The sequence below is a fragment of the Crocuta crocuta genome, unplaced genomic scaffold (assembly GCF_008692635.1).
Source record: "Crocuta crocuta isolate KB4526 unplaced genomic scaffold, BGI_CrCroc_1.0 scaffold124, whole genome shotgun sequence".
NCBI lineage: Eukaryota > Metazoa > Chordata > Mammalia > Carnivora > Hyaenidae > Crocuta > Crocuta crocuta.
Genome location: NW_027551573.1, coordinates 5,024,220 through 5,038,826, shown reverse-complemented (window position 1 = coordinate 5,038,826; position 14,607 = coordinate 5,024,220). Strand labels below are relative to the sequence as shown.

At 44.2% G+C, this 14,607-nt stretch overlaps 1 protein-coding gene across 3 annotated transcripts in view; it reads left to right on the top strand.

Moving 5' to 3' along the window:
- Positions 1-14,607, top strand: part of FTO (FTO alpha-ketoglutarate dependent dioxygenase) — a 381,469-nt gene that overhangs the window by 168,400 nt on the left and 198,462 nt on the right. For all 3 annotated transcript variants that reach the window (XR_013331932.1, XM_077751416.1, XM_077751417.1), the window contains exon 7: positions 7,639-7,758. Coding sequence is in view for 2 of the 3 variants with exons in the window: in XM_077751416.1 (XP_077607542.1) it covers positions 7,639-7,758 (120 nt within the window). In the remaining variant the exon portion in view is untranslated. The remainder of the gene's footprint in view (positions 1-7,638; positions 7,759-14,607) is intronic.

Here is a 14,607-nt window from a genome sequence, read left to right as displayed (position 1 = left end):
AGCAGATGCTCTGGGGCAGGGTGGGTGGGGGGGCTGGGCTGGGCTTGAAGTCTTCATTATTCATGGGAAGCGCGGAGAGCAGTGCACACCTTCCAGTGTTTTCAAACAGTCCTTGAATTCCACGTTTAAAATGGGGTGGATTTTGCGGTGGGCAAATTCGGTCTCAAAACAAACAAACTTTGAGAGGAGAAAAGGGGTTCCCACGTGATGGAGAATTGTTGAAGGTTATCACCCACCAGAGACTTTCTTTTCGTTTGAATTGGAAGGGTCGGCAGAGACTCTGGAACACAAAAATGTTCTCTTGTGTCCTTTCACCAAGTAATTACTGATCGTGTAATTACTGAGCGCCTGGCACTCTTCTGTGTGCGTTAGGATGTGAAGTTTACGAAAGTCAACTAGGCATCCACTAGGACAGAGAGAGGGAGGGAGAGGACAGAGAATATGCTTAATACACCTGCTTATCATACAGTAGGTTCTTCAGAAAACTAGGAAACAGCCCTACTGAGAAGATGTGCTGTGAGCAGGGACTTGAAGGAGATGAGGAGTGAGCCTCGTAGATATCTGGGGAACAGCATTTTAGGCTGAGGGACAAGCTACCGCAAAGACTGTGAGGTAGGAGAATGCCTGGTGTTTCCAGACCAGGCGAGGGACAGTCTAGTTCAAATGGTAGGAGCAAGGCTGTGAGTTAGAGGACATGAGGTCACAGAGGTGGCACTAGGAGCCTGGGGGACAGAAGATCGTATCAGTCCATGGAGGTCCCCGTAAGGACAACCGCATTCCTGTTTACTCAGAGGGCAGTGGGGAACTACTGAGGGGTTTGGAGCAGAGCAGAAACGGTATCTGCTCCCAGGAGGGCATATGCGTCTATAAAGAGATATTTAGGATCTTGTGAACTGCCCCCTACCTTGTGAATATCTGGAACTAAAGGCAAAGAAATTCTTCCTTTCAAGGCAATAGTAGCCACTTCTGATGCTAATAAGCTTCACTCAGGACTGACTTTCTTCCCTTCATTGTGCCTGATAAGTGCCCCATTTTCTCTCCTATCTGTCCTTGATAGAGACACTGTGATAGCTAGAACTTTAAGGAAGATAAGCATTGTATGGGCCTGGTGACCTCTCTGAATTAGACTTGGGAGCAAAGTTCTGTCTTCTTCCATATTTGCAGTAGAGAAATACTGATCTATAGGAAAGAAATTCTGATTTCTTTCCTTCTCTACCAACCTTGCAGTGTTAGGATTCAGGCCGGCCGAATGGAACGGGTGCTTTCTTTAATGCTCACCTGGGTTATTCCGCACTGCCCCCACCCACCCCGCCCCCACTGCCATCTTGGTCTTCTATGCCTGGTTGAGATGTTTTAGTATCATCAACGGATGGGGGAAATCAGTAAAATCACACTGTTTATCTAACAGTAGAATATTGTCATCTGAACCCATTAGCTTCAGAAAGCGACTGACTGCTCTTGACATTGTATACGTTCGCGAAGTGGGTTAGACGTGTATCAGAAACCTTAGCCCCTTGAGGCTGGTCTAGGAAGGCAGAGAGAGATGTTGGATCTAAGGAGTGTGTGTGCTCACCTTGCCCAGTCCCCCCAACCCATCTTTGGTTCTTCAAGGCTCACCTCTCCCCCCCATCTTTGATTCTTCAAGGCCATCCCCTTAAAGAATGAATCCCATATGCCAAAGCAAGTCATCATATACTGCTCTTTGGCCTGGGGTCCAGCAGTGGCATGATCACTTCTGCCGTGTCCTTTTGTGAAACAATAGCATACATGGTCCATAATAGTTCCCTCGGGTTCTTTTTCGATTTCCCCTATCTTAGAGGCCATGTGCCTTCGCTGCACCAATTATAGGATAAAGCCCTGGGTTTCATGTGTTGTAGGCCTTCAGGCTCTGGGGGTGTAAATGTTCCTCATTTTCCTTCGATGGTTTCTGACTGGACAGTTTGGGAACTTTGGAGAATAGACCCGAGTACCTTTGGAAGATCCCCCACCCCCTCTAATTTAAGATGCTTAGCAAAGAGTTTTGTTCACCTATAAGCAGAATCCTCCTGCATGGTATTAAATATTCTGTTTTCCTTCTTAAAAATCGTTTGGTCTGGTCAGACCTGCGTCTTCCTCAGCGTTATTGTGAAAGAACCTTCACGGGGTAGCTCTTCACAGATTGGACATGAACATCTCTCCAATCTAACATCTTGCCCAGTGAAATAACCTGGTTCCGCTATTGCGGGGAGACATTAACCCCAGCGGGCATGTTCGGGCTGAGCTGGGACCAAACCAAGAGCCCGCACTAAGTTCGCAGATGAAAGTAGCTGTCAGTTGCCTACCCGTAGAGGTGATGGAGATGTTTACGATGTACGGTGAGGTAGTGGCTCATAAATAACGATTCTGAACTTTGCTGCTGAATGCCAGATGTTTTCAGGTAGGTGAGCGCATCCCACTTCTTCTTTGCCTTCCGACTTCTCCCCGACGTGTTTAGGGGGAAAGATTTCTTGACTCATCTTCTCTGAGACCATTCCAGATCCAGTTCCTTGAGAGGGCGATAAAAGACAGTTGTCCCAGTCACTGTTAGGAAACAGACGCTACTGCGAGCATGTTTTCATTTGTCACAGAACCCACAAGGCGCTCAGGGGTAATGGCTCATCTTTGTATCACAGCTGCTCGAAAGATTGAATGACAGTGAATTTCCTGGAAGGGCGTGTCCAGAAGGGGGGAGTTTGGTGTCCAAGCATCTTTGAATCTGAGAGAAGCTCAAGAGAGTTCCTGTGTGTTGGCCCCCTGACGCTCACATCTCTGGGACATGCATCACCCGGGGAGTGTTCATGGTCCCAAGGCAGCCGTTCCTCTCCCTCTGACTTGTCTCTAGTTTCTGCTCTGATGGTCACAAGCTTCCCGGGGAAGGGGAGGGACGGCACGCCGGAGGGGGAGAATGAAGACCCTACTTTTGCCACGCTGAGAAATCCGTCGGTCAGTCACTGAGGTCGGGCCTGGAGTGGGTTTGCAGCCCTGAAGTGATCAGGCTTCCATTCTATTCTGAGTCCTGACGCTTTCGCTAGTGTGGGATACCGGCCCCGTGGCTTTCCTTTCTTAACCCCACAGTTTAGGGAGAAAAACTAAAAGTAACTTCGTTTTGTCTTTTTTTTTTTGTAACTCAAACTCTGAATCAAATGGCTGCCAAGTATTTTTTTTGCTTCCTTAATTAATTTTAAGGAAGCGGCCAACGACGTCTCTGGGCAGTGGGGGAAGTGGCGAGGGTGACATTTGCTTAAAATCCCAGAATGTTTTTTTGCCCACAACACTGAAATGAAAAAGTCAGGCCATGGAGCTGAATAAAATACACGCCAGTGGATTTGATGCCCAGAAAGATTGTATCTCTTGGGCAGTACTTCAGCTCATGAATAAAACTCTGCCGGGAATAAGTGCTCAGTGTTGAACTTTACTGACTGGCCTCAGTGGAAGGGCGCTGGGCATGAATCGACATGGATGTTAAAACTTTTCTTGCTAAGAAAATTTTATCAGATTGTGAGATCCTTGGGGACAATAAGTTCTAGGCCTCATGGCCTTGTTCAATCTGCTTTCTTAGTATCTGGCAAGTGCCTCGTGTATAGTAGGCTGTTCCTTATTAACTCACTAATCCTCACTCTAAATCTATGTGGTTATTAGGTAATTATCCTTATTTTATAGGTAACATAGCCATCTAGTTCTGGTGCCCAGTTTTGAACCGGCTCCAAGGCCCTTATTCTTCCTTTTTTTTTTTTTTTTTAGTTTATTTATGTAATATTTTTGGGAGAGAGCAAGAGAGTGAGCAGGGTAGAGGCAGAGAGAGAGGGAATGAGAGAGAATCCCAAGCAGGCCCCATGCTGTCAGCGCAGAGCTGACACGGGGCTCAAACAAATCACGAGATCATGACCTGAGCTGAAATCAAGAGTTGGACACTTAACCACCTGAGCCACCTAGGCATCTCGGGTCCTTATTCTTAATCATGGCACCAACTGCTTCAGCCGCTAGCTGGGCATCTGAGGAGGAAGCTGAAGTCTTGATTTATTAAAATGGATGGGGTCCTCCTTTGCTTTCTTTCTTTCTTTCTTTGTTTTTTAAGTTTTTAATTTATTTTTGAGTGACAGACTGTGTGTGGGGGAGGGGCAGAGAGAGAAGGAGACATGGAATCCGAAGCAGGCTCCAGACTCTGAGCTGTCAGCACAGAGCCCGATGTGGGGCTCGAACTCATAGACTGAGATCACGACCTGAGCTGAAGTTGGACGCTTAACCGAATGAGCCACGAGGCGCCTCCCCCTTGGCTTTCTTTCTTTCTTTCTTTCTTTTTTTTTTTTAAATGCTTTATTTGTTTCTGAGAGAGAGAGAGCATGAGCAGGGGAGGGTCAGAGAGAGAGAGAGACGCAGAATCTGAAACAGTCTCCAGGCTCTGAATTGGCAGTCAGCACAGAGCCCGACGCAGGGCTCGAACCCATGAACCGTGAGATGGTGACCTGAGCCAAAGTCGGACACTTAACTGAATGAGCCACCAGGTGCCCCCTCCTTTGCTTTCTTGTCTGATAGCAGAATCTCCAGGTATGCCCGTCTGCTTCCTTTTGAGTTTTTAGTTTACTGAAATCTAGACCCTAGTGTCCCCCAATAGGTTGAATAAAGAAATTACATATGGGGGCGCCTGGGTGGCTTAGTCGGTTAAGCGTCCGACTTTCGCTTAGGTCATGATCTCGCGGTTCGTGGGTTCGAGCCCCGCGTCGGGCTCTGTGCTGACTGCCAGCTCAGAGCCTGGAGCCTGTTTCAGTCTGTGACTCCCTCTCTCTCTGACCCTCCCCTGCTCACGCTGTCTCTCTCTCTCCTAGAAATAAAATAAAAAACATTAAAAAAATTAAAAAAAAAAGAAAGCATTGCTTTCATCGGAGCTTATATTTATAAAAAAAAAAAATTACATATAATGGTCTGTTTTACTTCCTGGGATACCATGATTACCAAGGCTTGTAAGTTTTGTCTTCACCAATGGAAATAAGCAGCCCCCAGATAGAAACACTTTTTCAAATCTTTACAGCTTGCCCTGACATAGGGGAGTGGTGCTTTGCTGTTTCCATAATGGGGACAAATTTCATGCAAAATCTATTAACTAGAACTCTTCTTGTGGTAACTAATGTGCAATCTGCATCTTCAGAGAAGTGGAACTACCTCGCGCTCATTCTCTCAAAAGCAGTCCCGTTTGCTGCTGTTACCAACTGTCTCTTCGTACCGCAGATAAGGGTCAGCAACTGTTGTCTTAATATTGTCCACATTCCTTTTTTTTTTTTGTTTAAACAGCTTTAACTGAAATCAGTTCTACATATCAAACAAACATTTAGTTAATGTAAACTGAAACCCTTTCACATGACTGGGTGTTCTCAGGCTAGCTATTTGAGCCATTTTCACCATTGGTAAATCTTCACAAGTTGCTTTTGTTGGCCTCGTGAAAGTTCAATATGGATAAATAGAGAAATTCTTTGTGGTAACAGGTAAAGCTGTACTAGTTGGACTGTATGGGGAACACGGTTTCCTTAGCAAAAGTCAGACGACCCAACGTTAACCTCTAGGCTGTGAATGCTCAACATTTCTTTAGAGGGCAGAGGTCAAAAGAGTTTTGGGGATGAATGGAGTTGTACATTGACCGTAAAATTTGATTTTTTCAAGGTGAAGATGAGTTTTAGAAGATTTGGAAAATGGATAGGAAGCACTTTCTTACCCTTCCAAAACTTTCCTCAGCCTCTCTTCTACATATATTGGGGTTATTTCATTTGCAAAGGACCAAAAACTCAACCAGAATTGGCTTAAGTATAAAAGGCTTCAGAGTGCCTGAGTGGTTCAGTTGGTTAGGCATTGGACTTCGGCTCAGGTCATGATCTCACGGTTTGTGAGTTTGAGCCCCACGGCACGCTGTGTGCTGACACCTCGGAGCCTGGAACCTGCTTTGGATTCTGTGTCTCCCTCTCTCTCTGCCCCTACCCTGCTGTGCTCTCTCTCTCTCTCTCTCAAAAATAATAAATAAATAAAGCTTAAAGAAAATTTAAATAGGTTTAAAAAATAAATAAAAGACTTCAGGAATAGCTTGATCAAGAGCCAGGTGGTATCACCAGCAGCTGGTTTTTATCTTTTTCTCTCGCAGTTGCTTCCTACTGGGGTGTCTCCATTTTTCTCATTTGGTGGTGGAATGGCTATAGAATGCTCTTCCTGAATCTTCTCATAGTCTCCAGACTTACTGTGATTGAACACACCGCGATTGCTTCCATACCTAATTCTGTGACCAGAGACATGTGGTGGGCTGATTGGCTGACACTTGGGTTGTACACTTCATCCCTGGTATTGGGGCTGGAGCTCTACCCAGGCCACATGGGCTGAGACTGGGGAAGGGGGTGAGCAAAACCCAAATGAATAGCAGGGTTTTGCTAGAGTATAAGGAGGAATGCTGAGGAGGCAAATAATAACCTTAATAATAACCCTATAGGTTCATAGGAAGGAAGAGCAATTGTTAATGTCTTCATTGTTCTTTCTACTTCTTTGCCCTGACTTGAACAGTAGCAATTTGAATGGCTGTAGGTTTAGTGGATACCCCATAATCGACTTTGTATTGTTTAGTTATAAGGGCTAGGGTTCTCACCAGCTCTGCCTGGCCCATGGTACATTCTTTTATTTATTTTAAATCTAAGAAATCTTGAAACTGGCTATCTCTTAATATGTATCTGTTTTGCTCGAAGTATCAGTCTTTAATAAAGGTGTTTAATAAAGAACATATTCTGATTCTCTCTTCCCTGTCCTACATTGTGCAGGCTGCTGTATACTTTAGGTTCTCTGTATTTGTGTTTTGTCTTGCCTTTTTGTAGAATTTGTTTGTTTGTTTCTTTATTTATTTAGAGAGGTAGAGGGCGCAAGTTAGCCAGAGGTAGAGAGAGAGAGAGAGAGAGAGAGAGAGAGAGAAAGAGAATCCCACGAGGGGCAGAGAGAAGCGGGTGGAGAGAGAGAGAAACGGGGTTCACCTGGGGCTTGAGCTCACCCCAATACAGGACTCAAACTCACAAACCCCGTGAGATCATGACCTGAGCCAAAGTCAGATGCTTAACTGACTGAGCCCCCCAGGCACCCTGAAATTTTTTACTTATTTATTTATTTTCCAGTATCTGTTGTTGATTTCCGTATATAGTCCCATCATGTCTGGCTAATAAGTGTGATGGGAAAACCCCTCTCCCGCCCAAGCTGGGCTGTCCTACTATGTAGACCTAAGTTTTAAGGTTACTCTTTTTTTTTGTTTTTTTGATGTTTATATATTTTTCAGAAAGAGAGAGAAAGAACAAAAGAGACTCAGAGATAGAGGAAGACAGAGGATCCGAATGTGGGGCTCGAACTCACGATCCATGAGATCATGACCTGATCCAAAGTCCGACACTTAACTGACCGAGCCACCCAGGCGCCCCTTAAGACTGCTTTTTTCTTGGCTTTGCAGAAATGCTCTGGAGACTCCCAAGTTATATGGGTTAGGCTGAGCTTTTCTCCCCTTTTCTCACCCAATGGCAGTTAAGTCACTGGAGGGGAATCGAGTGACAGTATTGCCCTTGATTGTCCCTCATGAGGGAATTTTAACAACTGCCTTCTCCTTATGGTCCACAGGTTGAGTTCGAGTGGCTGAGACAGTTTTGGTTTCAAGGCAATCGATACAGAAAATGCACCGATTGGTGGTGTCAACCCATGACCCAACTGGAAGAACTATGGAAGAAGATGGAAGGTGTGGTAAGTACCTGAGATCTGGGGCTGTATTTTCTGGGATGCTGGGCTGTGTAACTCCTCTGCTGCCTCATTTGTGTAGGCAAACATGTAATTCATGATTCTAAATTACCGAGTTAGGTAACTCTTCCTAAGGAATGACCAGGATTTTGTCAGGACAAGCTCACTTGAGTTCAGTGAGCGTTTTACTGAGTATTTCCCATATATCAGGCACTGTGCTGGACACATGCCTAGGAAGTGACAAGGCAGGAGGCACAATGGAACAATAAGATTTAAAATTCCTTTGTATTTTTCGATGCACTGGGCACTGTTCTAAGGGCTTCCTACAAAGTGTAGAAACTCTTACGAGTCTTAACTTACAGATGTGAAAACTGAGACATCGAGAAAGTAGGTGGCTCACCCAAGGTCATGGAGTAAGTGGCCAAGGGAGATCGAGACCCAAGCAGCCTGGCTCTGTAGCTTGTGCTCTTACCTGCTACATTCAGCTTAACAAGGAGAGAGACATGGATATCACCAGGTGTTACATTGGCCAAAATGAAAGCCTGTAACAGAGATTTAAAAAGGAAAAAGAAAAAATCACAGGCCAGAGGAGGGAGTATTAAATTCCGGCCACTGGACCAGGACTGTTGTGAAACAGCAGATGTTGCCCTTGGGGACTTTGGATGGGGAGGCGTAGGGTCAGATAGGGCATTTGGAGAGGGGCATCAGGCTCCAGGAACTCTACAAGCGAGCCTGGAAATGGGGCAGCCCAGCGCCAGAGCAAGGGATCCGGGAGGGTCGTCAGAAGCGTAGCTAGAAGGCAAATTGAGGCCACTTGCCCATTTTGAATTAAGTCTCAATTTAAATAATAGCAATCATGGTGGGCTCTTATTTGATACTTATTAAGTACCAGGCACTATTCTGAATGTTTTATGTATAACTTATTTAACTTTTATGGCAACCCCATAAAGTAGGTACGATGGGTCCCCAGTTCATAAACCGGGAGAGTGAACCACAAAAGGTTTATGTAACTTCCTCCAGATTGTGCAGCTCATAAGCGGAGGGGAACTGGGATTCGAACCCAGGAAGGCTGGCTCGAGGGTCCCGCCCTTCGCTGCCTCCCTGTGCTGCCTCCAGACCGTTGCATTTGAAACGCAGTGGAAAAGTGTTGTAAAAGCCTGCTGTGCCCGGACGTGGTGCCTGCACAGACTCAGGCTTGGGCTGGAAACCAGGATCTGCTCTGCCAAAGTGGGTAGCTGTGGCCCACCGCGGTTGTATGGTCCCACCGCGGTTGTATGGTCCCTAAAGTATCAAGTCACCACCCTGAAGGGGTCTTGGTTTGAACGTCGAGGTCAGAATCTGGACCCTTGCTTTCCAGACATCTCTTCAGATGTTTAAATCCTGCCTTTCGATGGATCCGTGTCTGAAGAAGGAATGTTAATAATCCTTTTATTGTCCTAATAGCATCACAAAAATGGATTCTGCCAAGGAGCTGAACTGACTTGGTGTAAAACCGAGCATTGTAAAAGTGAGCTGGAGGTAATGAAATGTCCATGCTTAAATCTCCTTAGTTAGTTCTCTTCCTAAGATTAGCCTGTGCGGCGTATGCTCCATTTTTATGGGATGTATACATAAATGCAGCTTCATTTCCAGGGCATTTTTTTTTTTTTTACGGTGTTATTCTCAGCTTGGCCGTTTACATCTGAGTTAGAAGAACCTCTTTATTTGCCAGACTCTGAGCCTAAGACGTCAGGTGGTCTTTGGGATTGTAATTTGACGACACCACATATTAGAATTGGCAAATTAATAAGAAAAGAACTCACTGATTTTAAGGGGCGCCTGGGTGGCTTCATCGGTTAAGCGTCCGACTTTCGCTTAGGTCATGATCTCGCGGTTCGTGGGTTCAAGCCCTGCGTCGGGCTCTGTGCTGACTGCCAGCTCAGAGCCTGGAGCCTGTTTCAGCCTGTGACTCCCTCTCTCTCTGACCCTCCCCTGCTCACGCTGTCTCTCTCTCTCTCTTAGAAATAAAAAAAAAAAGAACTCACTGATTTTGTAAAATAAAGAAATAAGTAAATAAATAAATATGTATTTTTGCACTATTGTTCAAGGTTTTATTTTTGGTTTTTGGTTTTTTTTTTTTTTGGTCTTTTAGACAGAAGGCTCCGGTATTGTGAGCTTACTGATTATATTCATTGTGAATTCAGTTAGAAGATTTAGTTGTAATTTTTTTTTTTAATCGGACCGTAGCACATCAGTCAGATGGGATATCTTCTGTTTACTTTATAACTCTTGTGTAAAAAATACCAAGAAGAGCAATCCTGGGAATTCTCCAGAGCGAGCTTCCTCGCAGTTGGTGTGGCATTACTGAGTGTTCCAAGCGAAACCAATGTCCCAGTGCCTCTCCTCAGCAAGCCCCGGGGTGATCATTATCAGCAGAGTGAAGGTTTGGGCCAACAGAAGAGGGATGATCCTTCTAAATTAAATTTAAGCATGGCTCCAAGCCCCTCTAAATGGCTTTTAACAAATTCATAATAATTTATTTTTGCTATTGGAAGAGACAGAAGATCATGGTCATTGGGAAGGTCTACGGTTCTGCGGCTGTGTCAGCACAGGGCCATCTGGTATTCGTGTCCCCCGTAAGGCCAGTTCATTCCTGCTTTGTACCAGCCCACCTCGTGAGTTCGCACTTGCAAGCAGTAGGGGGCACTGTTGAGCTACCTGTTTGAGGCCTCAAGATGCCGGCCTCTCAGGAAAACGCATACAAATGTACCATTAACTGTCAAGAATTATCCCTGTTGCTTCAAGTTAGCTGTAATCTCCAAGATTCCATAACACAGGAAATCAGTTGTGGGTTAACAAATTCAACAGCAATTTAACATAAAAAGTGCAGTGTTTGGTGCACATTTGGATTCTATAGAATTAGACGACTCTAAACGGCCTTTCTGAATGTACTCGCTTTGCTTCCAGGGAATATATTACTCAAAATCATGATCCTTCTCGACAAATGATTCTTCTTTATCTCTGTGCTTTCTCTTTTCAAGTTGTAAAATCATGTGCGTGTTGTGGAAAGACTGCTCTAATTAGTGCCTTTCGTCTGTTCTGCCCCATAGCATCGGTCTCTTTTGGTGAAAACAAAACAGAAAACCCCAGGCGAAAGGTACATTCCTTTTCACCTTTTGCTTATGAGTAAAGCAACCTTGGCCGGCCCCGTACCAGGGAAGAGACTCATGCTGTGATTTCTCTCTCGCTCTGTGTCGCCTCTTTTTATTTATTTACCTTTCTCACTTTGTGGTTGAGAGGTATCGTCTCAGGTTGGATATAGAAGAACGGAAAAGGTGCTTTGAAATCGCATTTCTTCCATTAATGATGATTGCTTCACATGTCACAACCAGTCACATATTTCGAGAAGTTTCATCCACTGCCTCTAAAGCTCCTCTGGCCTCTGCTATCCGTTCCCTGTTCCAGCAAGCACCGCTTTTATTCTTGCCGTTTCTCTCCCCGAGGATAGTTTCACTCCGGGCTTGCTCTTGTGATGTAAATGTTAAACCTTATATTTGAATGACATTCTGATAAAATATCACATTTTCCCCTGAATATTACCTCATGAATGTACGAGCCATTAAGCCCAAAAGCAGCACAACCCTTTCTTAGAACCCCAGGATTTAGCCTTACCTTTCCTCTCATTTTTACTCCCAGTTCAGGAAGGCACTAGAATGCTAGAGCGCTGTGCAAATAGTGTGCATTTTCTTTTCTTTTCTCCACCCAGCCCACCACCTCACAACCGAGATTAGCGCCTTACGAGGAGACTCTCTCCAGGATAAGAGAGAGTTACCATTTGAAAGAAAGTGTACAAGCTTTGCTTTCTGGGTAAAGAGAAATATGAAAAGCCAAAGTCTCCTGTGAGGTGAGGAAGCCTTGCTGTAGCCAGAGATTCAACGGATAGGCCATTTGTCTCTCAGGGTCTGGTATCACACTCTGCAAAACTGACATTTATTTTACCTATAAAAATGTTTTTAACACCATCAAATTCACAGTGAGTCGAAAAAGAATGCTAGGTGTGATGTCCCCTTAAATTGCCGACATGTATTCATTTCCTTTTGACCTTAAAAAAAAACCAAAGGTCACTGTAGTATAATCCGATGGAAATATTCTAGGACGATTTCCGGAGTCAACATTTTCGGAAGTACTGATGACTGATAGACCGGAGAGAAATTTCTTCACGCTTTTTTTTTTCTTTTTAATTGCTTCCCTCTTGTAGAAGAAGAGTAGATCCTGATCATTTTGAATGTTTTGAATTGCATTTCATGTCTCAACGGTTCTTCTTCTGGGGGATTGCAGTGCATTTATATGGCAGTTGGCCTTAACAACTTTTATTGACTTTAGTGGGTAAGAGCCAGGATGGGATCATTTTAATATATCCATTTGGAAACGGTGTAAAACACAACATACAATTATGTTAGGTAAGCTATGGGTTACGTTAAATTCTCCCCATTTGTGTTAACAAGTTTGGCACAGGAGAGCAGGGAGATGTGGAAAGTGAGTAGATGTTTTATTCTCTTAGCAGTTTCTTGTTATTCAAGTCTTCAGCGAGAAAATGTACTTCTGGACGTAAAGGTTGTCCTTTACAAGTTAGTTATAATAGTTTAATTTCGAGATGAGTCATCTGTTTTTGCTTGTCATTTTGGCCTGTGTAAATCATCTGGGAGAGCTCGCGGCCAGGTGGCTGTCCACTGCCATCGGTAGAGCCTTTCTCGGTATAAGTTACACAGTCACAGGCAGTGACGGAGCTAAAGTGGAGTTTGTTTGTTTTCGGAGAGATTAATGAAGCTATCATCACCATGTGTTAGATTAAATTCTTTGTAACTGAATAGAGGAACAAGGCTGCTTTTTCACACGCTGAAATCATACTAAGTATACTGGTATTTGCCATTCTATTACAGTTCAGTTAGCTAAGTTCATTTTGTTTTTATTTTTTAATATATTTTTTAATGTTTTATTTATTTCTGAGAGAGAGAGAGAGAGGCAGTGTGAGCAGGGGAGGGTCAGAGAGAGGGAGGGAGATACAGAATTGGAAGCAGGCTCCAGGCTCTGAGCTGGCTGTCAGCAGAGTCCGACGCGGGTCTCAAACTCACCAACCACAAGATCATGACCTGAGCCGAAGTCGGACGCTTAACCAACCGACTGAGCCACCCAGGCGCCCTGCTAACTTCATTTTAAACTGTCTTCTAGGATGAAAGATTTGGGGAGGGGGGAGTGTGATGAAGAGAGTGATATAAATATTAATGTTTTTGTCCACGTTAATAGTGAAGTCACCAACTCCTATTTATATATACACGCGTGTGTGTATCCCTTTTAGCGTTAATGTATCTGCTTAATTACATTTGCAGACATAACCCTGTCTTCCATTTTTCAGTGTTAGCATTTTTGATCTAGGAGCAGAATACATTATAGTCACTTAGGATTTGGTAGAAGATGTCTGGTGGTTTTAAATTAAAATGTAAGTCCCTTCTCCCCTTTCGGACTGGGCCACGGCTGAGTGGCTCGGGATAAGCACAGATTGGAAGCAGGTAAACAGTCACGAACACCCAATAATTCAAATAATGTACACAGACACTGAGTTTGGGGACCCCTCTAGTTAGCTTTGGAAATTTGGAAAAAGAAGGGAAAAAAAGGCACTGTTTTCGGCTACAGTGGCTACAAATCCCTGGCTCACATGTTTTATTATCTTAAAGGTGTTCGTTGAAGATTGGTTCTTTCACTCTCCTCTCTCCCCACCCTCCCACTGCTGCTCCCCACAGCTGTAGTGTTCCATAAAGAGTAAAATATCTGAGGGGAAATTGTATGAGTAATTTAGCAATGAATTTCGAACAGGTTTTGCTTCCTTCTTTGATTGCCTTCTAAATTTCTCACAGAGTTCTCCAGTTTTCCCCTCAGTTGCTGCAGACTTAGTAATGAATTTAAAAAAAAAAAGAGCATTGTGTATCCTGTCTTTTTGGGGAAAAAAATTTACAATTCCAAGAGAATTCAGGCTTAAGCTTGAGAAACAGAATGTGCATCGAAAGCACAAAGGAGTATGTTTATGATTCTCTTTGAAGTGTTTTTGCAACTGGATAAGGAAAATTTTAGAAACCGTCTGATAGTGTTCAGGGTAAATACTTAAACCCCTTTAGAGAATTTCACACACAGATACTGTGCAGCAGAAAAAAGGGATACTTATGTTTCGTAAAGCTGCTACAGCCTACAGCTTTGTACTTAAAGACAGAGGTGTTGAATAGAATTCTACTGAGGATACATCCAGTGACAATATCTCCGGGAACATCAGAGCAAACCAGTGGGTAGGACTTTCTGTTTTTAACCCTTGCATGAGCCGTATGAGAGTTGAGCTTTATTGGTACTAAGGACTAGGATGTCCCTGTTACGTCCCTGGAATGTTAAGAGGATCTTTCAGGTGCCTCTGCTCGGTACACAATAGGAACAAGGCGAAAAATACCGAAGACGGTGAGGCGGAGTGACGAGAGCCAGGAAATTCCAAGTGAAAGACTTGCCACCTCTCTTAGCTCTTGTTAGCGTGTGCAGAGAAAAACTGGAATAAACGCCCGAGATTGCTGTTTTAGCCTTGACACGATTCCGTAGGCTTTAGCTACATTTCGCTGGCCTGTGTTAAATCCACATGCACACAGATAGCCGTCTGCGCACACACACATGCACATTTCACACATGTTCTGTTTTCTTCCCAATAGACAAATCGGGTTGTTTTAAATAATTTTAACTACACTAGAATTCAGGTTGATGCAAAGGGGTACAGCTCCTGTAACTTTACCCCCGGGGTGCTATTATAGCCTTGGCCACTGGAATTTATTTTGGATCCCTTCGACG